General features: G+C 43.1%; 1 protein-coding gene across 3 annotated transcripts in view; it reads left to right on the top strand.

The window, feature by feature from the left end:
• Positions 1 to 6,863: 6,863 nt before the first annotated feature.
• ppp1r9ala (protein phosphatase 1 regulatory subunit 9A-like A) overlaps positions 6,864 to 22,204 on the top strand; it is a 23,830-nt gene continuing 8,489 nt past the window's right edge. For 2 of the 3 annotated variants that reach the window (XM_061691145.1, XM_061691142.1), the window contains exons 1-12: positions 6,864 to 7,039; positions 8,020 to 9,973; positions 17,725 to 17,857; positions 18,252 to 18,372; positions 18,647 to 18,751; positions 18,921 to 19,062; positions 19,639 to 19,797; positions 19,920 to 19,973; positions 20,173 to 20,402; positions 20,841 to 20,937; positions 21,041 to 21,164; positions 21,246 to 21,397. In XM_061691145.1, the coding sequence (XP_061547129.1) occupies positions 8,144 to 9,973; positions 17,725 to 17,857; positions 18,252 to 18,372; positions 18,647 to 18,751; positions 18,921 to 19,062; positions 19,639 to 19,797; positions 19,920 to 19,973; positions 20,173 to 20,402; positions 20,841 to 20,937; positions 21,041 to 21,164; positions 21,246 to 21,397 (3,147 nt within the window). In that variant the 5' untranslated portion in view covers positions 6,864 to 7,039; positions 8,020 to 8,143. The remainder of the gene's footprint in view (positions 7,040 to 8,019; positions 9,974 to 17,724; positions 17,858 to 18,251; positions 18,373 to 18,646; positions 18,752 to 18,920; positions 19,063 to 19,638; positions 19,798 to 19,919; positions 19,974 to 20,172; positions 20,403 to 20,840; positions 20,938 to 21,040; positions 21,165 to 21,245; positions 21,398 to 22,204) is intronic. The other variant, XM_061691143.1, reaches the window with a different exon arrangement.

Below are 22,204 nucleotides of genomic sequence, written 5' to 3'. Positions count from 1 at the left end.
GTGGGAAATTATCAAATTTTACTTAATTGCTCCAAAAAATATTTATTTAGAAATAAGAAATAAAAAATAAATATTGTATCTTTATTCATCTATTTCTGCCAGTGGCGCATACTGACAGACACAACAAAGAAATGCTCTTCTATTAGATGGCAGGAAGTAAATACTGTAATTAATGTATCCACTTTTTGTGACATTTTTGTTTGTTGGTGTGCTGTTAGATTTTTCAATTGTAAAATATGTGCCTTGGCTCCATAAAGGAGCGGCACGGTGGGCGACTGGTTAGAGCGTCTGCCTCACAGTTCTGAGGACCGGGGTTCAATCCCTGGCCCCGCCTGTGTGGAGTTTGCATGTTCTCCCCGTGCCTGCGTGGGTTTTCTCCGGGCACTCCGGTTTCCTCCCACATCCCAAAAACATGCGTGGTATGTAAATTGACAACTCTAAAATGCCCGTATGTGTGAATGTGAGTGTGAATTGTTGTTTGTTTGTATGTGGGCTGCGATTGGCTGGCAACTAGTTCAGGGTGTACCCCGCCTCCTGGCCGATGATAGCTGGGATAGAGGCTCCAGCACGCCCGCGACCCTAGTGAGGAGAAGCGGCTCAGAAAATGGATGGATGGATGGATGGGCTCCATAAAGGTTGGAAATCACTGCTATAAAGGATCATTTGACTTCAACCTGGATAGAAAAGGTTTCCACTCAAATTGTGGGTACCAAAGGTTGAAGGCTTGTGTAGCTAAATCCTCAGTGTGACAATTAAATATCTAACACTTAAAAGTACTTTTTTTCTCCATTTCTTCATCATAAATTGTCATATTTTATTATTAACTGCACTATACACCTTGGATTTTTCATCAAACTCCCACTAGGGAAGATTTTGGTTCTTCGCGTTGCCCATTGAATAGCATAAACTATTCCTCTCTATTCGTCATGAAAGCCTAAGCTTAAAGGCCACAGTGTGAATAACATAGAAGCCACATTCCTGTCATGCTGGATGCCACCATGAAGTCTGCAGACAGCAAGCAGTATGGAGTGCACAGTTAATTGCAACCCTCACAGCAATTTGGATGAACCACAAATGCATGTATGCTTTTTAAAATGAGAAGGCCGAGAAGTTTTATCAGTGTTTGGTTAGATATACAGTAGTCACCTGCCTGTTTTCAAAATCCTGCTCTTTCAACGTTGTGTGAGAGGTTGCCATAGGAACCATTGCCTTGGCTTTAGCATGCCATGTTACCCCAAGGAGAAAGCCCACTGACTGTGTATATATGGCCTTTCAGACCTACCGTTGCTAGGTGATGATCCAGAAAGCTTGAAATAGTAAACACAAGCATGCATGCAAGCATTTTTGTACAAACATGTCGGATTCTTCCAACTTGGAAAAATACTGAATGAATCAATTTGCAAAGATGGAGAGGAAACCGTCTTTAACGCTAAAAAAAAGTATGTAGTTAGACAGATAAATCTCAGAAGAAGACCCGTCTCTTCCAACTAAACTTAACGTTTCAAGTATTGCACACGGAGAACTAAACCAAGAACGACAGGTTCACAAGCAGTTTGAGAGTTCCATGTTTCTAGTAAGGGTATCATAGCACTCTTCAGTAGAAATTTTCATTTTCTTCCCAAACAGGATTCAAACCTGTACAGAGAAACCGCATTGCATTTTGTCATAGCCTCTGAGCAACCGTGACCACATAATGTACAGGAAACAGAGTTGCATCCCAAAATTATACATCTGATGAGTCCACATAAGATACTGCATTTCTTTCATAGCATGCATATGGTTGCCTCTTTTGTAGTGTCAATCAAAACTCCCAAGTATTACCCGGTTAAAGGCATCTTTTTTGTGCAACTCTTGTATTGGATCTAATTGGAAGAGTACCTATTTCTAAATGCTGGTGCAGAACTCATTCAAAAGGTAATGTGCTTTTAAAACATTTATTTACGTATGTCCTATGTGAGAGGAGCAAATCTAAGTTCCAAAGGAAATGTTGTTTAGAACAGTGATAATTGACGCTGCTCAGCTATTTTCCTCTCATTCCAGAGAGCTTGAGTCCCCTTTGTCGCAAAATTCTGGAATCTTCATTAAACGAGAACTGGAACAATGGTGAAAACAGTAATAGTTCAAACAGAAAATACACCTCTATAAATAATAATGTACATGTGAGTGGTTTTAAAGTGCTGCTTAAATCTCTGCATATCAGCTATGCTTGTCTCAAATGGAAGGAGAGGTCAGATAAAACCAACGGAAATGCCTAAAAATTTAGCCTTTTCCATAGATGTCTGGCTTACTATTCAAAACACCCATTTACAACCTTGGTAGGCTGAAAGAGTTTAAAAAACAAATCCCAGTTTTAGAATCTTTTTAACCAAACTTAATTACTGTAGGTACTGTACAAGACAATGCTTACTAAAAGTGAAAATGTGTTCAAGAAATAAGTGTGATGAGGGATCCATATTTCATTTATTGTGCAATTAAATATGCAGATTGTATAAGACCTTAGGGGAGTGAAAAAGTGGTCATGCCCTGCAAAAAAATGGCTGCTAAATAGATCACCATCTGGTTATGCTGCGTTTAGTACCTAAATCCATTATGCATGTTGTTACATAAATTCTTAATAATGCTGACTTATTTGCTTGCATGTTGCTGAAGGTTGGTGTACTGTCCATCCATCCATTTTCTACCGCTTATCCGAGGTCGGGTCGCGGGGGCAGTAGATTTAGCAGGGACACGCAGACTTCCCTCTCCCCAGCCACTTCACCCAGCTCTTCCCGGGGGATCCCGAGGCGTTCCCAGGGCTGCCAGCGTGTCCTGGGTCGTCCCCGGGGTCTCCTCCCAGTGGGACATGCCCGGAACACCTCACCAGGGAGGCGTCTGGGAGGCATCTGAATCAGATGCCCCAGCCACCTCATCTGGCTACTCTCGATGTGGAGGAGCAGTGACTCTACTCTGAGATCCTCCCGGATGACCGAGCTTCTCACCCTATCTCTAAGGGAGAGCCCGGACACCCTGCGGAGGAAACTCATTTGTTCTTTGATCTTGTTCTTTCAGTCACAACCCACAGCTCGTGACCATAGGTGAGGTGCACGTGCACTTGGCACCAGGACACCCTAGGTCGCAGTTCGATGATCGACTTTGCCATCGGACTTGCGGCCGCATGTCTTGGACACTCGGGTGAAGAGAGGGGCAGAGCTGTCAACTGATCACCATTTGGTGGTGAGTTGGCTCCGTAGGTGGGGGAAGATGCCGGTCCGACGTGGCAGCCCCAAACGTATTGTGAGGGTCTGCTGGGAACGTCTGGCAGAATCCCCTGTCAGAAGGAATTTCAACTCCCACCTCCGACAGAACTTTGCTCATGTTCCGGGGGAGGCGGGGGACATCGAGTCCGAGTGGACCATGTTCCGCGCCTCCATTGCTGAGGCGGCCGACCGGAGCTGTGGCCGTAAGGTGGTCGGTGCCTGTCGTGGCGGCAATCCCCGAACCCCTTGGTGGACATCAACGGTGAGGGATGCCGTCAAGCTGAAGAAGGAGTCCTATCTGGCTTTTTTGGCCTGTGGGACTCCTGAGGCAGCTGATGGGTACCAGCTGGCCAAGCGGAATGCAGCTTTGGTGGTCGCTGAAGCAAAAACTCGGGTATGGGAGGAGATCGGTGAGGCCATGGAGAAGGACTTCTGGACGGCCTCAAGGAAATTATGGTCCACCATCCGGCATCTCAGGAGAGGAAAGCAGTGCACCACCAACACTGTGTATAGTGGGGATGGGGCGCTGCTGACCTCGACTCGGGACGTTGTGAGTCAGTGGGGAGAATAGTTCGAAGACCTCCTCAATTCCACCGACACGCCTTCCCATGAGGAAGCAGAATCTGGGTTCTCTGAGACGGGCTCTCTTATCTCTGGGGTTGAGGTCACCAAGGTGGTTAAAAAGCTCCTCGGTGGCAAGGCCCCAGGGCTGGATGAGATTCGCCCAGAGTTCCTAAAGGCTCTGCATGTTGTGGGGCTGTCCTGGTTGACACGCCTCTGCAACATGGCAGTGGACATCGGGGACAGTCCCTCTGGATTGACAGACTGGGGTGGTGGTCCCCCTTTTTAAGAAGGGGGACCGGAGGGTGTGTTCCAACTACAGGGGGGTCAAATTCCTCAGCCTCCCTGGTAAGGTATATTCAGGGGTGCTGGAGAGAAGGGTCCATCGGGAAGTCGAATCTCAGATTCAGGAGGAGCAGTGTGGTATTCGTCCTGGCCGTGGAACGAATAGTGGACCAGCTCTACACCCTTGGGAGGGTCCTCGAGGGTGTATGGGAGTTCGCCCAACCCGTCTACATGTGTTTTATGGACTTGGAGAAGGCGTTCGACCGTGTCCCTCGGGGAGTCCTGTGGAGTGTGCTTCGGGAGTATGGGTTACTAAAACCCCTGATATGGGCTGTTCGGTCCCTGTACGACCGGAGTCAGAGTTTGGTCCGCATATCCGGCAGTAAGTCGGACTCGTTCCCGGTGAGGGTTGGACTCCGCCAAGGCTGGCCTTTGTCACCGATTCTGTTCATAACCTTTATGGACAGAATTTCAAGGTGCAGCCAAGGCGTAGAGAGGGTCCGGTTTGGTGTCCTCAGTATTGCATTTCTGCTTTTTGCAGATGATGTGGTTCTGTTGGCTTCATCAAGCCGTGATCTCCAACTCTCACTGGAGCAGTTCGCAGCCGAGTGTGAAGCGGGTGGGATGAGAATCAGCACCTCCAAATCTGAGATCCTGGTCCTCAGTCGGAAAAGGGTGACGTTCCCTTTCCAGGTCAGAATCAGAATCAGAATCCAGTCCTCTAGCACTTTGCGCAGTTCGGATGACTAATATTGCAATAGTCCGGTGCAATGACCATTGTGCAAAGGGCGCCGAGACTTCAAGGAGTGTATGCAATTTAAAGTGACGAGTAGCGCGATAATCTGGGACAATGTTGATTGTGCAAATGTTGCAGATACTCCTCAATGAGTGTGCAAATGGAGCAGATGCTACTCAGGCATGAGTGGCCAGTATTGGTCAACAACAGATATGCAAATAGTGCAGCGTGGTCGGGGATGGGATCCCGCCCCAAGTGGAGGAGTTCAAGTATCTTGGGGTCTTGTTTACGAGTGAGGGAAGAATGGAACGGGAGATCGGCAGGCGGATCAGTGCAGCGTCTGGAGTGATGCGGACTTTGTCTCGGTCCGTTGTGGTAAAGAAGGAGCTAAGCCGAAAGGCGAAGCTCTCAATTTACCGGTCGATCTGCGTTCCTACCCTCATTGGATTGGAGTACTGTAAATATTTAACCAAATTAACTATACAAACTGTTATTCATCTGTCATGTTTCCTTGTATTTTGATTGGCTGATATTTTTACCAAGTAGGTTCTCGGCCACCAAGGGCTTATTGACTATCCTCACTCAGGAAGAAGGTGGCCATTTAAAAAAATATTTCTGTATTGTGTGAGTCAAACAAGCAGACATCTGTGGAAAGCCGTTTGAACATTTATTTGATATCCTTGATATCCATGTATTAGAATGCCCTTTGTCCTCGCTATTAAGACAATTCAGCATACTATAGTAGTAGAATAGCTGGGGCGTACTAGTATAATGATTGTGTCTTACTAGCCAGGGGTGTCGCAAGCCCCCCTAAAAACTTCTCAAGCACCCTCAAAATTATTTGGAAGTATGTGTTTATGGTGTAGTTTTATTGCTTTAGCCCCCAAAAACCGATCAGAATCATCTTTATTTGCCACATATGTCAAAAACAGACAAGGAAGTTGTCTCCGGTAGTTGGACCCGCTCTAGTATGACAACAGACAGCCAATTGACAGAAATCACTTTTGAGACTTAAAACACAGTACGGAGAGTCACTAAGCAATGAAAGGTTACCAGTAATGTGGTAATGCCGATACTTCTTTTTTTTTGACAATTGTGCAAATGGTGCAGATACTTATCAAGGACATGTGTGGCCAGTATTGGTCAACAACAGATGTGCAAATAGTGCAGAGAGGCGAGACTACCACAGTGAGTCAGCGAATAATGTACTGTCTAACTGGACCAACAATCTCAAGACATAAACCTAAAATAAAATACATTTTCATAAAAATGCCCCCTGGTCAAGAATTAACTTTCAGAAAATAAAGCATTCACTATATGAGCCAGTACATTGAAAATACAATAGCCCTTTTCACATTTGGATTTTTTTTCATCTGCACTACCACCCCTCACCGCCCCATTCCACTGCTTACTAGTACAATTTCTTCCACTACTAGTGCCACTTTTGGCCTGCTAGCATTCAAGTAAAGCATACAAGTAAACTGTGCTGCAATAGTGACACTACTAGACCCATCTAGTAGGCATGTGTGATGTGCTAGTACCCCCCTTACCCCAACTAGTAGCACCAAAATGCACACAAGTAGTTTTGCCTCACCAGTAACATGTAGTTGACTAGTAGTCCTGCTTTTAGAGTGCTACTTTATTTGAGTTAATAAAAGGTGGAAACTATTTTGTGTGCTAAGTTATCAAAATGGGCATTGTATAATTACAAATTTCTTCTCCTAAAGTAAAATATTTGAATCAGTACTTCTACTCTTACCAGAGTTTTTTATTTTTCGTACTTCTAGTGTGTGTGAGCGCAGTACTTTTCTCACCTCTGGAGTAAGGACATTATCTTGGGATTTTTTGCAATGACGAAAGGTCTTTGGAGATCTGTGTTGTACAGTAAGCCCGTTCCCACGCTTTGTGTTGCTACTCGCCGTGTTTCTGTGGAGAAAGGAGAGCTGGAAGGTGGGCCTCACCAGGACGGAACAGTCGAGTAGTGGCTTCTGTCCTGGAATGCGCGCGCGCTCCCGAGGCTCTCCCCACCACCGGCGTGCGCGGCCCCGCCGCAGGTCTGCTGGGAGCGCGGGCGTGGAGGCAGGCCAGGCCGACGTTGGAAGGAGAGAGCAGGGAATGAACGATGGCGCTGGGCTGGGGGAAGAAGGGACAACTTTGACACGGTTTTACTGCGACGTCGTGGGCGAGCTTTCGGCGCCTCCCGCCACGAAGCGAGTCGAAGGTGATATTTGTTTCGGCTGTTTTGTCTTTCTGTGAGGTCGCTTCAGCTTTTTTATTTTATTTTATTTTTTATAAATGTTCGTGGTTGAAACTTAATACACCAAGTGAGTAGTTAATGAGAGTCGGATTGGTTCGCGCTGCTTCGAACCATTAGCCGAGAAACTTTCATTCGCTATTCGAGTCAAGGGAGCATTTCTAACATTTTTACCTCAATTAAATCGAATTTAGGGACTCATGAATAAAGTTGTTGCTTTCTAAGTTACTTTTCCATTGTTACGACTTTAGCTTCACCGGTGCATAGCAATCGATTTACACAAAGCTAACCAAGTGACGAAAGGCTTTGTGTGAGCCAGCCCCAAAATGCACCGATAGTTAACATTTGCCTAATATTACCTAATGCGCCGAGCTACTTTCGGTAATGTTTAACTTGATTTGTGTGTGGTAGCTAAAACACGTCTCGCAAAGTTAATGGACGAATCGTGCACCGTGTCGTGGAGTACAGTACGGCGATATGTAATTTCCGCGCTGTTTTGTCATTTATTTTTAATTAATGAGCGATCTACGTCAAAGAAATGTTTAAAATCCCAAGAACATAGTCTTGAATATGAACTGTAACCATGTGTAATGTGTTAAGAGGCTGATATACAGCAACCGTAAATGGCAAACAAAGGATTTTAGGCGTTTGTCTTTCCAATAAAAAGCCATGCTTGGAATGCAGTTAGTTACTAAGGGAGGAATCAATAAATAATAAAATAGTGCAATTAGCAAAATTGCAATCAAGAATAATAAAATAAAGGTATTCACAAAAACTGTAACGTAGTCTCATAAAGACAAAAAAGTAGTCACATTAAGCAGGATGTTATACACTCTATACACTGATATTTTATGTACAATTGTGTGCAAAGGTAAAATTCAGAATTGAGGTTTGTTCCATTAATGTCATAGTGTTAAAGTATCTGACGTCATGTTTCCACCCCTCAGATGCCCTCGCCGTGTGTGTATAGTCGAAGAAGCTCCGCCGGAATCACGGAACTCCATGTGTTGAGGTGAAGAGGGACTCTTTCGAATCGAACGTCAGCTGAATAAAAAAAAAACCAAGCCAAAAATGATCAAAGCGGAAAGTAAAGGAGGTGAGAGAACGCTGAGGAGCGCTTCCCCCCACAGAAACGCATACAAGTCTGACTTCCATGCTATAAAATGCTCCTTTGACGGCTCAAAATCGGAAGGTGCTGCCAAGTCATATGCAAATGGTTCGAACGACACCCGTGAGGACTCCCGGGGGAGGCCTTTTGGTACCAGGGTTAACAAGATCAAGAACATATTCCTACAGATGGACAGCCAGCAACAAGAGGAGCAGCAAGACGCGAAAGTAACTTTAAAGTCTGATGTTCCCCAGGTGACTCCACCAAAGCTACAAGTTCCAGTCAGCTCACACAGAGTTAACTTCAGCCCAGCAAGTCCAGAGTCTCTCAATTTAGATAAAACTCCCAAAGGGGAGGAAGTGGCGATCGACAAAGTGGCTTTGGCAGAGAAGTTTTCTGTGACTAGGAAAATATTTGAGAGGGGCATCACTGAGCAGCCCGCTGTTGACAAGCAGTCACCAAACAGAGTAGTCAATCGTCTGTCTCTCGGAAGTGCTTCTGATGAGGGGAAAAGCGCACGGAGAGCGTCAGGATCTTCAGAGACTTTCAAATCTGAGCAAACTACATCATCGGGCGTTAAATGTCTACTGGATATTGATGATGAAAAAAAGAATGTGCCTAGAGTGTCACTAAATGCAGGGCCCATGTCAAAAAGGCTGGAGAGTTACGTGGCTGGGAATGACTCAGAGGACAACAACATAGCTGCTGCCAAAGGGGGGGTGAAGACTGCTAAATCAGACAGTGGGACTGAACATTCACTCCAGGCCTCTCCAACAAGAGGCAGTTTACACAAAGCCACTTCTGGTAAAGAAGCTGCTAACGCTTTACCTGTAGGTGATGGCACTAATAAAAACATGTCTAATACAGCATGTGTCATTAACAAAACAACATCCTCAGGGTCTAGCACTGGGCTTAAACCTACATTCCCAGTTCCCAATGCGGCTTACAAATCAATTTCGCCTACAACTGATGCCATTCCCAAACCTCTGTCACCAGAGCCAACAACCCCTGTTAGCCATGGTTACAAGCGACACTCATCATCCGGGGATGGATTGTGTCAAACATCTGTTGTTGGGGATAAAAGCATGCCTTGTAATTCACCCCCAAATGATGTGAGGCAGCACATGTCTGGCTTTGAGAACACCTACACAACCACATCCAGTGAGCAAGCCAACAGTTTATTGAAAGGTCTTCCCAGGGAAAAGACACCCAACCAGACCTCCTCAGTTGACTCCAGAAGGGTAGGCGTGGTACGGGCAGAGCTTGTAGTGGTTCAGAATGAATCGTCAGAGAGTGAGGAAAACGAAGATGAGGAGAATGAAGACGATGTGTTTGTTATGCAGAGAGACAAATGCCCATCAAAAGATCTAACCAACAAACTTCAACCAGAAAAACGGAACACTAACCCCCCTGATCACACTGTAGCCAGAGGCTTCGCCAAGGAGAAAGCAGCTGACTCTGTCTTGGATGGCAATGTGCAACACGGGATTAAAGAGGACCATAAAGACAAAGATGATGAACATGATACAAGAGAGCTAGAGGAGCAGGATGAAAATACTGTGGTAAATGGAGCCCAAGTTTATGGTATCGAGAATGCGGCCTTTGTGGATGACAAGGATGTAGACCAGGTCCTCATGGAAGAGGAGGAGGAGGAGGAGGAGGAAGAAGAAGAGGAGGAGGAGGAGGAGGAAATGTACAGGGAGTATGATGACTGTTATGAGACACCAGGACTGTCTGACGAAGAGCGACCACCACCCAAGAGAAAAGTCAAGTTTTCTACAGATCCCATTCTGGTAAGAAATTGTTTGCTGCTTAAATTGTGTCCCTAAAACATAATGTACAACACCTTCTTTGTAAATGATGCAAACCATTGTCTCAGTGGGATTTTTTTCACTTTAAGCTCGGGCTCCAATGATTAATTGAATAACTCAGACTTCGATTACAAGTCTGTAAAACACAGAGAATGCCCAAAGTTTTGGATCATTTCACACTTGGAAGATAAAGTGCAATGTGTATATACAAGAGCACGTCTACGATCGCCAACACATGGTAACATATCCATCCATCCATCCATTTTCTGAGCTGCTTCTCCTCACTAGGGTCGCGGGCGTGCTGGAACCCATCCCAGCTATCATCGGGCAGGAGGCGCGGGGTATACCCTGAACTGGTTGCCAGCCAATCGGAGGGCACATACAAACAAACAACCATTCACACTCACATTCACACCTACGGGCAATTTAGAGTTGTCAATGAACCTACCATGCATGTTTTTGGGATGTGGGAGGAAACCGGAGTGCCCAGAGAAAACCCACGCAGGCACGGGGAGAACATGCAAACTCCACACAGGCGGGGCCGGGATTGAACCCCGGTACTCAGAACTGTGAGGCAGACGCTTTAACCAGTCGTCCGCCATGGTAACATATCGATGTTACTTAATGTAGCCTACCATCAAGTTCATGTAGCCTACCATCATGAGTTAAAATGTTTAGTAATGGCCCTGCAAGTAGTCAAGGATAAACACAGCCACTGATGCACTTGTAATCGCTTTATTTGAACAAATGCTAAGAAAACAAACACAAATTACATTCATACACAAGTTGCCATTGGCCACAACTCACACAGAGTCACTCAACATGCAGACTGGCTGATGGGTTAGCCAGTTAACAGCCAGGCAACTCTACACTCTTATTTGCTGATGCCCACGTCACTCACCAGGCCAGGCCTTGCCTTTTAAAGCCATACACACTCAAAGTCACAGACACTATAGTAGAACATGAGAATACCGAACCCAAGTGGACAAAATAACTGCATCTCACGTTCCATGTGCCAGTGTTCACAGCATCATAGAGTCAAGTAATGTACCATATTTTCACAAGCATAAGGCGCACATTTTCTCCAAAATGGACGGGCGCCTTATTATGCGGCGCGGCTTCCAAAATGGATGGATGGATGGATGGTTGAATTCCTTAACCAAAGAGCCCTCACGTCTGTATTTTTGGGAAGCTTTTATTTTGGAGGTGGCTTTCGCCGCGAGTTGGCGACCTCTTACGGTAATGCCTAGTATGAACAAAATTCGGGGCGGCTGGCTTGACTGCTACTTTACGAGTGGAGGTTGGCTTGACCGCAGTCGAAAACTGCACCTACGAAGAGACACGCTTACGAAGCACAGTTTAAACTGCAAGCTATCAGTTACGCGGAGGAACATGGGAATCGAGCAGCTGCGAGAGAATTTAAGATCAAGGCATGGTTCGCAAGTGGAGGAAGCAGGACTTCGCCAAGTCAAGAAGACAAAGCTGAGTTTCCGCGGGAAAAAAAACAAAACAAAACGCGGAAACAAGGCGAGGTGGTCCGAGTTGGAAGACCAACTCGAGCAATGGATTAATGAACTCCAACCGCTGGACATCGGTGTAAACAGAGCGTTCAAAGTGAAGTTGCGAGCGGCGTGGGAGCGATGCATGACAGATGGCGAACACAGCTTTACTAAGACTAGGAGGCAGCGCCGGGCGAGTTACGCCACAATTTGTGAATGGATTGTGGATGCTTGGGCAAATGTCTGCTTGCACTGTTGTTCGAGCTTTTGTAAAAGCCGGCATCATTTCTGAGGAGCCGCACGGCAACGAGACTGACTCGAACCTGGCGTTTTTGATGGAGAACTTGTCCATCTGTTCATTTTGGATACAGAACATGAGGACTTTGATGGATTTGTGGATGAGGATTGATCATAAAATAACGTGAGTACATTGTTAAATACTTCAATAAAGTACAACCGAACTCAGTTTTGCTCCCGCTGCCTTTTTAAAAACATTGTTTTAGCGTGCATGCATGCTACCATATGTTTTAAGCTAGCGTATGTTTTACCATGCCTGAGCCCAATAATACGGTGCGCCTTATGTGTGTGTTAAATACAGAAATAGACCCCCGTAATTGAGACTGTGCCTTTTATTACGCTGCGCCCTATGGTCGTGAAAATACGGTAATCAAGAACAAAGTATAAAATAACAATCGGGACCTTGCACCAATCGCTGCTCGGGCCCTAATTATGATGTGCTGTATTTTGTCTAGGTAAGCAGAAAGACTGCTTAGCTGAAATTTGGAGTAGACACTAAATAGAGGGTTGGCTAGTTTGTATTTGTACGATAACTAATTTGGTTAACTAACTAATTTTGAGGAACAGAAGCATTTATGTACCCCTCTGTTTCAGGGTTTCCAAAGTCATTTTCCATCCGGTGTAATCTGTTTTGGTATTGTCACAGGTCCCCCCCATATATGATTCATTTTTGATAAGACAAGGGGAAAAAATAATAATTGTAGTGCAATTCAACGCGGCTGCGAATAGATTGTTTATCCAGGCCTTATAATGTACTGTTATCTCTGGGTGTGGATCCTCCACTTTCCCAGTCATCCTGGCAGGGAGTCCTGGGAGAGGGGATGAGAGGCTGACCTACTGGAGGGCACACAAACAAATGTTTGTCAAGCAGCGACAGAGTTTGACCATTTTTTTCGTCGACAACAATTTGCTAGATTCTGAACTTCGCACAAGTTCCATAACAATACAGAGATTTCATACAAAGAGATGCAACTGAGAGAAGTTGGAGCGTGTTTACAAGCTTGTTTTTGGTTTGTAATTACTACATTACAAAACCATCACTTGTGTGTTTATGCTGCTGGAGAAACCGTTTTTTTTTTTTTAGTCATTCTGATGGCAAAACGTTATTTAATTGAATGTTGGCTATTATGCTTGAATACAAAGACAACAATGTCCTTTATAGTCAGGGTTTGAGGTATGACTTGCGCTTCATGGAAGTCTGTACATATTTACAGTAGGTGTACTGTACATGTGTAAAACTATGACCGTGAAAAAAATTCATTGTTTTGGTTTCAGGTTAACTATTACTAAACATACTACTCATGCTTTTACAGTCCAAACTGTTACATCCGGTACCGATCTACGCACTTTATTGACAGGTGCGGTTGGTGGTGAAGTTCTGCCGTAGTTCAAGTTAAGTTCAGCAGCTGTAACTTTAAACCCCTTTTACCCAGTGCTTATTGTTACTTACCATCAGGTCCAATCCCCACAGATAAGTACCATTGGTTTAAATGTAAATAATTTCAAAAGCAATACCTAGTTTTGTTGTTAACCAAGACACCAAGTTGTATTTAACAACAAACCTTTACCTGGCCAGGTTCGCAAGTTAGGAAAGGAAAGATTGAGTGACCAAATGGGCCAAAATGCTTGTGCCAAGCTTGCATAGCTGAGCAAGGAAGTGCATTATGGTTGAGTCTCAAAGCAGGATTAGGTCCTAGCGTAACCCAAGTCCTCTTAACAGTGAAAGAAAGGACTGTTTTGTGAAGGGTTGGGCTTGTTATTTGTAACTGTTAAGTGGATGAGATGTGAGGCAGTATCTTTTCATGACAGCCAAAAATTCTACATACTAATTTGATGGGTGTAGAAGGAAATTCATATCAAGGTAAATATTTCTAGTTACTTAGAATAAGATTAATCAACATATACTTGCATAGTCATAAAGTAAAAACAGTGTTTTCGCGAAGATGGAGGGAGCTCTTCTGTGTATTAGTTTTATTGGGAAATGAAATGTGAATTTGTCCTGGGTTTATTCTGGGTTTAAGGTTTACCCATCTTGGAATACTCTTTCCCAGAGAGGACCATTTTTGTTTGGTGTACAGGTTTGTATACGACTTGCAATGTAAGGCTTTTGCATCCAGACTTTGACCCAAAAAAAGTTACTGGATGAATAACAGTCAGTTGGAGGTGTATTATCTTGGAGACAAAGACTGAAGATTTATGGCAGCACAGAGGCATTTGTATCGGCTGACTTGGATTTTATATTAAGTTGCGCATGAAGGTATTGTTGGGAATGAGGAACCAGTTATTCATAAAAGTGTCTTAGGCAAGGGTTTAAGCATTCTTCACATCAAAAGTGTATGCAGTCTGTTTTTTCCTTTTTTCTTCACACAAAATGAATCATCAAATGCTCTAGTGTCATTTGATGATGTACAAGCACACATACATACTATTTACATACTATTTAAAAGCTGCAGTAAATGTTGATGTATTTTGCAAGTATTTTTATGTTGCATTTATCTTTCTGTATGGACGTGTATTTGTATTTGCTCAGTAAATGGAAGCACAGTGATATGAGATACAGTATGGGCACTAAATTGAAATTGTGGCGGAATATAAATCATGAACCCAAGCCTGTATTTGTTGAATGACTTTGATTGGCATATAGTAAAGGATGAGCAAAGGAGTCAAAATGAATGTCTAATTTCATAGCAATATGCTGTCCCATAGTGCTGATACTTGTTGAAAACCCAGCCAGGGCTTCTTTCTCCCTCGGCCAGTATCGATCTGGCTCCCCTCCAGGCACCTGGAATAGTGGAAAATAAACTGTCAATGGTGGAATACTAATGTTGTTTGTTAGGCAACTTGGGTGTCGTTGTAATGATCAGAGACAAATATTACTGTCTTATATGGTAACTAAAAGTTACCAGTAACTGGATTCAAAGATTTCAGCGAGCGCTTCGAGACAAGGGCAGCTTGTGTGTGCCATTTATAAGAAAACCTGTTGAGCCTGCTCAAGTTTGCCCTTTAATTGGAAATGCAATTCCATTATGGCGCTCTGGTCTTCTTCGCCACCGCCTTTTCTTGCTTTAGGTCATACATAAATGGTTTGTTAGTCTATGTTAACCATTTCAAGAGAGTATACCCCCCCCCCCCCATTTACACTGTGATCTTCACCAGACTGCCACCCCTGTCTCAGCACGAGCTCTTACAGCATTTAGTACTTGATGAGTTGTTTTCTAGGTCTGCTTATATCAGCAGCTCCTCCACCCCACGGTAAACCCGCCTATTTCTCTAGTTCGCTTTCCTCGCTGCTGCTGACTCATTTCCCACATTGGTATTCTGTTGTGGGAAGGGGAATGAAGGAAGGATTGCAATGGTTAAAATTGTAGTGTATGGGTTTTGCGTACATCTGCCTTTGAAGTAAGGACAAATCACTGCAATTCTTGCATACTGCTGGGGTGTGTAGTTTTGGGAAAAAAAATTGTGCTAGCATAAGAGTCTGATGACCCCTGTCTGAACTTAATTCAGGTATCAATGAAATTCATTAGAAACGGTCCAAACTTCGACACATTTTTTGGGGGGGTGCCGCGCCTCTGCCAACCTGTTGTTTGCCTTTTCTTCTTGTATGTGAGGTAGTGGTTGATTAGGTTAAAGCTATACAATAGCAGAACATCGTTAAAATAAGAGCCTGAAATCCATGGCAACAGTCAAGGCATGGGAGTCGGGATTGGGTGGGATCATGTCAGGGGGAGATAGTGGGAATCCACAGCTTCTGCCTGGGCAGTGTTCTCTGTTCCTTTCACCGAATTACCCAATTTCCATTGTGTAACTAGTCCTTGTTGGTGTCCTGCAAGTCATAATTTTATATCTGTGATTTAATGTGGTTTGTCTTATGACATCCTATTAATAATAGTTTATGCTGGAATTTTATGTTGATTTGGGGATATGCAGTGTATACTTTAATAAAAATATTTTCTTATCTTGTTAGTTGGTACTCATGCATCCTTGCCATATTTTTATTACTGTATAACCTATCTTCTCAAGGAAAAAAGACAAGTACTAAAAGAGGTGAGTGTTGAAGTATGAGGACTGAGGTTGATGGAGGGTAGAGGTCCCCATGAGAAGCATTTGCCAGTAGTGTATGTATTTTTTGGTGTTCTTGCTTTGAAACTCGCAGTCGCAAAATAGCTCATTGCAAAGCCACACGCACACGTGCACAAAATGTAAAGACTGGGGATTATTTTTAACAAAACTGTACAATTTATCCCGGAACTACATTGCTTCTGGCTGTAAAGTGAAAAACAGAGGCTTATTTTTCAAGTCTTGACAAGCCTGGATCTTGACAGGGATGTCAAACGTTAAAGCCCAGACCAGACATAGTTACTTGATTACATCAGTTTGTCATGCTATTTATTTTTTTGAATTGGTTATTGGTATCCACACTTTCTGTTACCATGCTTTTTTTAATGAAGCTAACCACACTAAGAGGTTAGATTGCTGCTGTATAACGGGAGGACTGCAAGCAATTGAAGTACCTAAATAGATTTTTGCAAGGTTAGCGTTATGATCTAATCACTCACCACCGATTTGAATATTAATAGAAAACTGTTGCAAACGACAGTGCTTCGTGAACGGATCAATGATTAGTAATGAGGAAATAGGTGCAGAGGGCTGAAGGAAAAGCTTACCACTGTCCCTTTCCAATATGACCTTTCACCTGAGGTTTCTCAAGCATCTTAGATTAAATATCGTAGGTAGACCTCTTGCTCTGAGTTGACCCTTTGACTCTAGCTACAATACTGGGCAAAAACCAAGTCCACCCGCTTTGCTGTTTTAAAAACATTTCACAGAAGTCATTTTGACTTCCTGGAATAGTAAATGGTCGGAAAGATACAGCGAGCAAGATTACACAAACGGAAAAAAATATTTCCACAGAATTTTCCTTACGGTCCTCTATTAATCAGTGAGTAGACTTTTAGTTATATGTACTTGTTATAGAATTTCTAAATCAACACATCTGATTGCTATAATATTGAGCCTGATGTTGAGCACTTGCCCATTTGGCTGGAGATTGTGGAATACTTTTTCTTCTGGACTAATTTTCCCTTTTTATTTTTGGGATAAAACAGTACTAACACTTGTCTTGGACAATTGATCCCTACTATATCCACTGCTTAGCTTGCCCCAGCTGTGTCCTACTTTCTCCACTGCTTATACTCTGCCATACTGTGGGATGTATGAGTGTGTAGACTTATAATTCCAACCAGAAAACAGCCTAAGGGACCCTGTCAAAGCTTTGCGGTGCCTGGCTGAAAAGTTCACAGCTTATTAGAAACTTTGATCAGATTCCTTTCGTGGATGTCTTAGGAATGCATACAGTATTCTGCTCTAGAGATGGTGACATTTCATTAACAACGTGACTGCCATTTTGTGGAATTATTTTTAGAAACATGGAAGGAGAACTGCAAATGCCTCTAAACTCTTCCATGACAAATTCACAAAAAAAAACAAATACAATAATTAATTACAAAATTAGATGCGCTATTCTATTGCCCACACTCCTCTTCCTGTGAGTAATGCTTCATTTGTGCTATTTAAGTTGATGTTTTAGGGCAAGTGATTGTGTTTGTGACTGGTAATTTTGATGTGTTGACTTGAAAAACCTCTCAGACTTTCGGCCCATATGAGCAAAAACGTTCCCTTGTTTTCTTCCCATATAAAAACTCAAGTTCTCCTGAACCCATCATCCGATTTTTAAAATTCTTGGTGCGTTGTATTAATGTTAAGTGGCCATTCCAACGGGACTGTAATTTCGGGGAAATTCTTTCACGTTGCTATTTTCATATTCCCCACACACACATTGCAAAAATGTCTACAACATACAGTACTGTAATGTATTAGCATGGTCATGTGAGGTTCTGTGTCATCTGTAACGACTGTATCTGTTGGCCTCCACAGGTCTTTAGTACCTTCTGTAATGAAGAATATGATCGACGCAATGATGATGTGGACCCTGTTTCCGCATCTGCTGAATATGAGCTGGAGAAGAGAGTGGAGAAGATGGACGTATTCCCTGTGGAAATTGAGAAAGGTGATCTTAATGACACTGAAACGTATTCCCCTTGAGTCATAAACAATGAGGCCTTTTCAGAAATAGTTTCTAGTCTAAGCTACTCTGCAAAGCAATGGGTGGAAACTTTTTTTTTTTTTTTTTTATGTTTTACAGGCGTTTCTCCAGTTTGACATTTCAGCTAAAATGTCTGTTGCCAGATAAATCCCCAATCAAATTTCCAGTTTGACATTTCAGCGAAAATGTCTGTTGCCAGATAAATCCCCAATCAAATTACATGTTCAAAATATAAAAAACACAGCAGCGCTTAAATGTATCTCGTCATGTTAAAGCCTTGTGCATTTGAAAATAGGCCTATTTGCATGCAATTCCCCATATCCAACCTTTTATAATTTTGTGATTTGTGTGCATCTAGGGGACAATGGCCTCGGCATCAGCATCATCGGAATGGGGGTGGGAGCTGACCAGGGTCTGGAGAAGCTTGGCATTTTTGTAAAAACCATAACAGAGCAGGGAGCAGCTGAGACAGATGGACGGTGGGTCAAAGTGTCAAAATTGTCTTTCAGACTCATGCCTAAATGACCTCACAGCTCACTGAACTTACTTTTAGTAGAGGCCTAGAGACCCACAAGACACAAATAACCACTTCTATTTATACCCTCTCAAGGACGCTAACAAAAATAATTTAGCTTCCTGTGTTTCCTGGGCTTTTTCATACCCTGTATGTTCATAATTGTTTGAACGTGGTTCCTCTCGTTAAAGAAAAATGCTGCACAAACATATTGTCATTCCTGCCTTTTCTATGTTTAGCATTCAGGTGAATGACCAGATAGTGGAGGTGGATGGCGTCAGTCTGGTGGGTGTCACCCAACTGTTTGCAGCAACTGTTCTCAAGAACACCAAAGGCACAGTGAGGTTAGCCCGAAGGCCATCGACTCTGATGCTTCAAATCTACTGATTCCAAAGAACACAAAGTATAGTGTCATGTGAATGATTTATCATTATGGAAAGAAACAGAGATGTATAATAGGCTCGGGCCTTAAAAAAAGTTATCTTTACTATATTAACACATTGTTGCAAACAGGTTTCTGATTGGTCGAGAAAAGCCAGGGACACAGAGTGAGGTAGCCCGCCTCATCAGTGAGACACTAGAGCAGGAGAGGAACCACCAACAGGACCAGCAACACCACCACCTTGATGATCCCTATGAACACTCCACAGAGGAGGTGAGTCAGCTGGTCAGTGTCCATAGAAAGCCTACTTCATCTTTATTCCTTCTACAAAGCCCAATCCAGTCACTTTATGCCGAATAAGGAAAAGAGCACCTGGAAGTGAGTAAGCCACTGCCACTGCTGTTTTTCAAGGTGTTCACTCAACTGCCGCCCATCTGCCCAAGTTGTGGAATGTTTGCTTTCTGGGGATTAGGTAACCATAGGACTCTACCTTTATAGAGGAACTCTGAGTATTTGTAAGATTTACTGTTAGCAGGACGAATGCAGCATAATTGTAAATAAGGACACACTATTCATGCTTAACATTTGGTTAAGCAATTTGTGTGGTTATTGAGAAGGAAGTTAATGTGTTTGATGCTATAGACTTGCTGCAAAAGTGCGGTCGAGTTCCCTTTTAAGCCTTGTGTGTACCAGCCTGTTGATGTTTGGATATCATTCCAGAATTTACTTCGGGACTGTGGTGAACTGTGCCACTGGGAGTGTTGTTGACACATGCACAGCATGTTCCCGGGCCTGTAGGGTGTGTTATTGTTTGCCGTGTGTGATGCCATGTGTGATCTCACATTTCAGGAGGAGCGCTTTGAGGACGAAGACACAGTAAATGAGAGGATTCTTGGCTCTAATTTTTCTCCAGGCCGGAAAGTAGAGGTATTTGAGCTGCCCGATTCAGAGGCTTTGTTTCTGCCAACTAATATGGACAGCTCTCAGATGGCCTTCAAGTTTAAAGAGGTACACTTTCCCCACATTTCAACTTTGTGTAATGTCCAGATGTAAATCAAAGTTTGTTTTCTGGACAATTAATGATTGCATATCCTAATCATTATGCAAAATGTAATTCTCTGTTCCCATAGCTGCAGCTCAAACACAGCATTGCATCAGCTGAAATTAATCAACTGAAAGAAAGGGTATGGCAACAATGAAATAAAGTAAAGGCTGTGAAACACTAAAAACAGTATTTACTCTGGACAGAAAAGTAGAGTTGCATTCTTTTGTTATTGTGCTATAAGCTAATATAAAGAATATAGAATGTTTCACATACATATTAAATATTGGTTATTAAGGAATGTGTAGCTTTTAAATAACACATGACATTTGTCTGCACAGCTTAGGGAGTCTGAGGAGGACAAATCACTGTGGGAAGCCAGAGAGTCTGCGCTGGAGCAAAAGTTTGAGGATAGCAATGAAAAAATCCTCAAGTTGGAGAGTTATTGGCAGGAAACCCAGGCTCTGTGCAAGACAATAAATGAACAGTTAGCAGAAACCCAAGCCCAGTATGAGACGCTGGACAAGAAGTACAACAAGGCAAAGAAACTTCTAAAAGACTACCAGCAGAAGTGAGTTTATAGTTGGATGACAATCAGGTTTTAGAGGGATCTGTTTGTTTGGATTTAGTTGTTTACTTAAGACTGAGATAAATCCCAAATCCAACATTTTGTGTTGCGTGGGATCAGAGATCAGGTCACTGAAATCATAGAATGGAATCTGTCTCTTTCATTTATTCCCTGCAAATTTTTTGCACGCGTCAATTATGTCCCAATTTATTTTCTTGCTGCACCAACAAATAAACACTTCTACTCAAATACACGCATCCCATTTTCCCACCAGGAAAAAATGTGTAGTAAGGGGACTAAGGTGGTGCTGAAAGGAGTCCTGTAGTCTTACAACTCGACTGGATATTTTCTGTTTATATATTCTACATATACTTTGAACATATTGTCACATATTGTAGAATTGTTTCACTCTTTAACCTCAGTTCTGCGTATCTTCTTCAGAGAAATAGATTTTGTGAAGAAAGAGGAAGAGCTGAAGAAGGGTATCGATGAAAAAGAAAGATTCTACAAAGAAAAGCTGGACATCTTGCAGAATAGGGTAAGAACTTTAAAAAAAAAAAAAAAAACTAGTTTTAAAACATGTTTACACATCAAACAGACATGCAAAAGTGATATTAATACCTAGTGGTCTTTGTCTCCAGATAGTTGTCCTGGAGTCTGAGGGGGCTTCAAGTGTAGATTTCCAGAATTCGGCAGAAGATCGCCTTTGCTTCCAAGTCCCAGCCACAGATAAAAAGTCTGTTGACTCGCTTGCAGGTACAAAGGGTAACTGGAACTGAATTACATTTGTAATAGAAGAATTAGGAGAAGAAAAGTCTTATTTGGTTTACATTTGTTGTTATGAAGAGGAAGACTGGAACGAGCTGGTCCGTGAGACAGAGCTGTTGGACACCAGTGCACACAAAGCAAAAGGCCTATTGGCCCAGAAGGCTGGACGTCAGCGTCCTTCTCGAAACAAACTGAAGGAGAGTCTCACCGTGTCCTCGAGCCACTCACAGGTCAGTCAGGAATACGCTCAGCCATATCTGAATGCAAGCTAAACAGCTATTATGTACAGTATCATTTAGACAGAAATTTAAAATGTAATAAGTATGTTCAATTTAAGATTTGTAGCTGAGTATGATTGACCTTCTCAATGGCAGTGCATTACATGAGTAGGGCTGAAACGATAAATCGAATAATCCAATTACAAAAAATGTCGAAGCAAAATCTCTGACTTGAAGTGATCCATCCATCCATTTTCTACACTGATTATCCTCACTAGGGTCGTGGGCGTGCTAGAGCCTATCCCAGCTAACTGGGGGCGGTGTACACCCTGAACAGGTTGCCAGCCAATCACAGGGCACATATAAACAAAGCACCATTCACCCTCACAGTTACAGGCAATTTAGAGTCTTCAATCAACCTACCATGCATGTTTTTGGGATATGGGAGGAAACCGGAGTACCTGGAGAAAACCCACACAGGCACAGACGAACATGCAAATTCCGCACAGGCGAGGCCAGATTTGAACCCGGGACCACAGAACTGTGAGGCAGATATGCTAACCGCCTGCCTTGAAGTGATAATTTTTCCAAATGGACTAATGTTACTGCAGATTCATACACCACTCAGTGTAGAAATAAGTTGGCACGAATGTGGAAATCCAGGAGGAAAGAATGCGTAAAAGACGTAAAGTGCCCAAAGTTTAGGATAATTTCACACTTAAAAAACATGATCACAAAGTGCAATCTGTCTAGTGCAAAGCAGAACTAAAGTACAGCATGTCTACAATTTCCAACACAAGGTATGTACTGGTATGTTAG

Source organism: Phycodurus eques, chromosome 12 (assembly GCF_024500275.1).
Source record: "Phycodurus eques isolate BA_2022a chromosome 12, UOR_Pequ_1.1, whole genome shotgun sequence".
In the NCBI taxonomy this organism is placed as follows: domain Eukaryota; kingdom Metazoa; phylum Chordata; class Actinopteri; order Syngnathiformes; family Syngnathidae; genus Phycodurus; species Phycodurus eques.
This window is presented reverse-complemented; position numbering and strand designations above follow the sequence as displayed.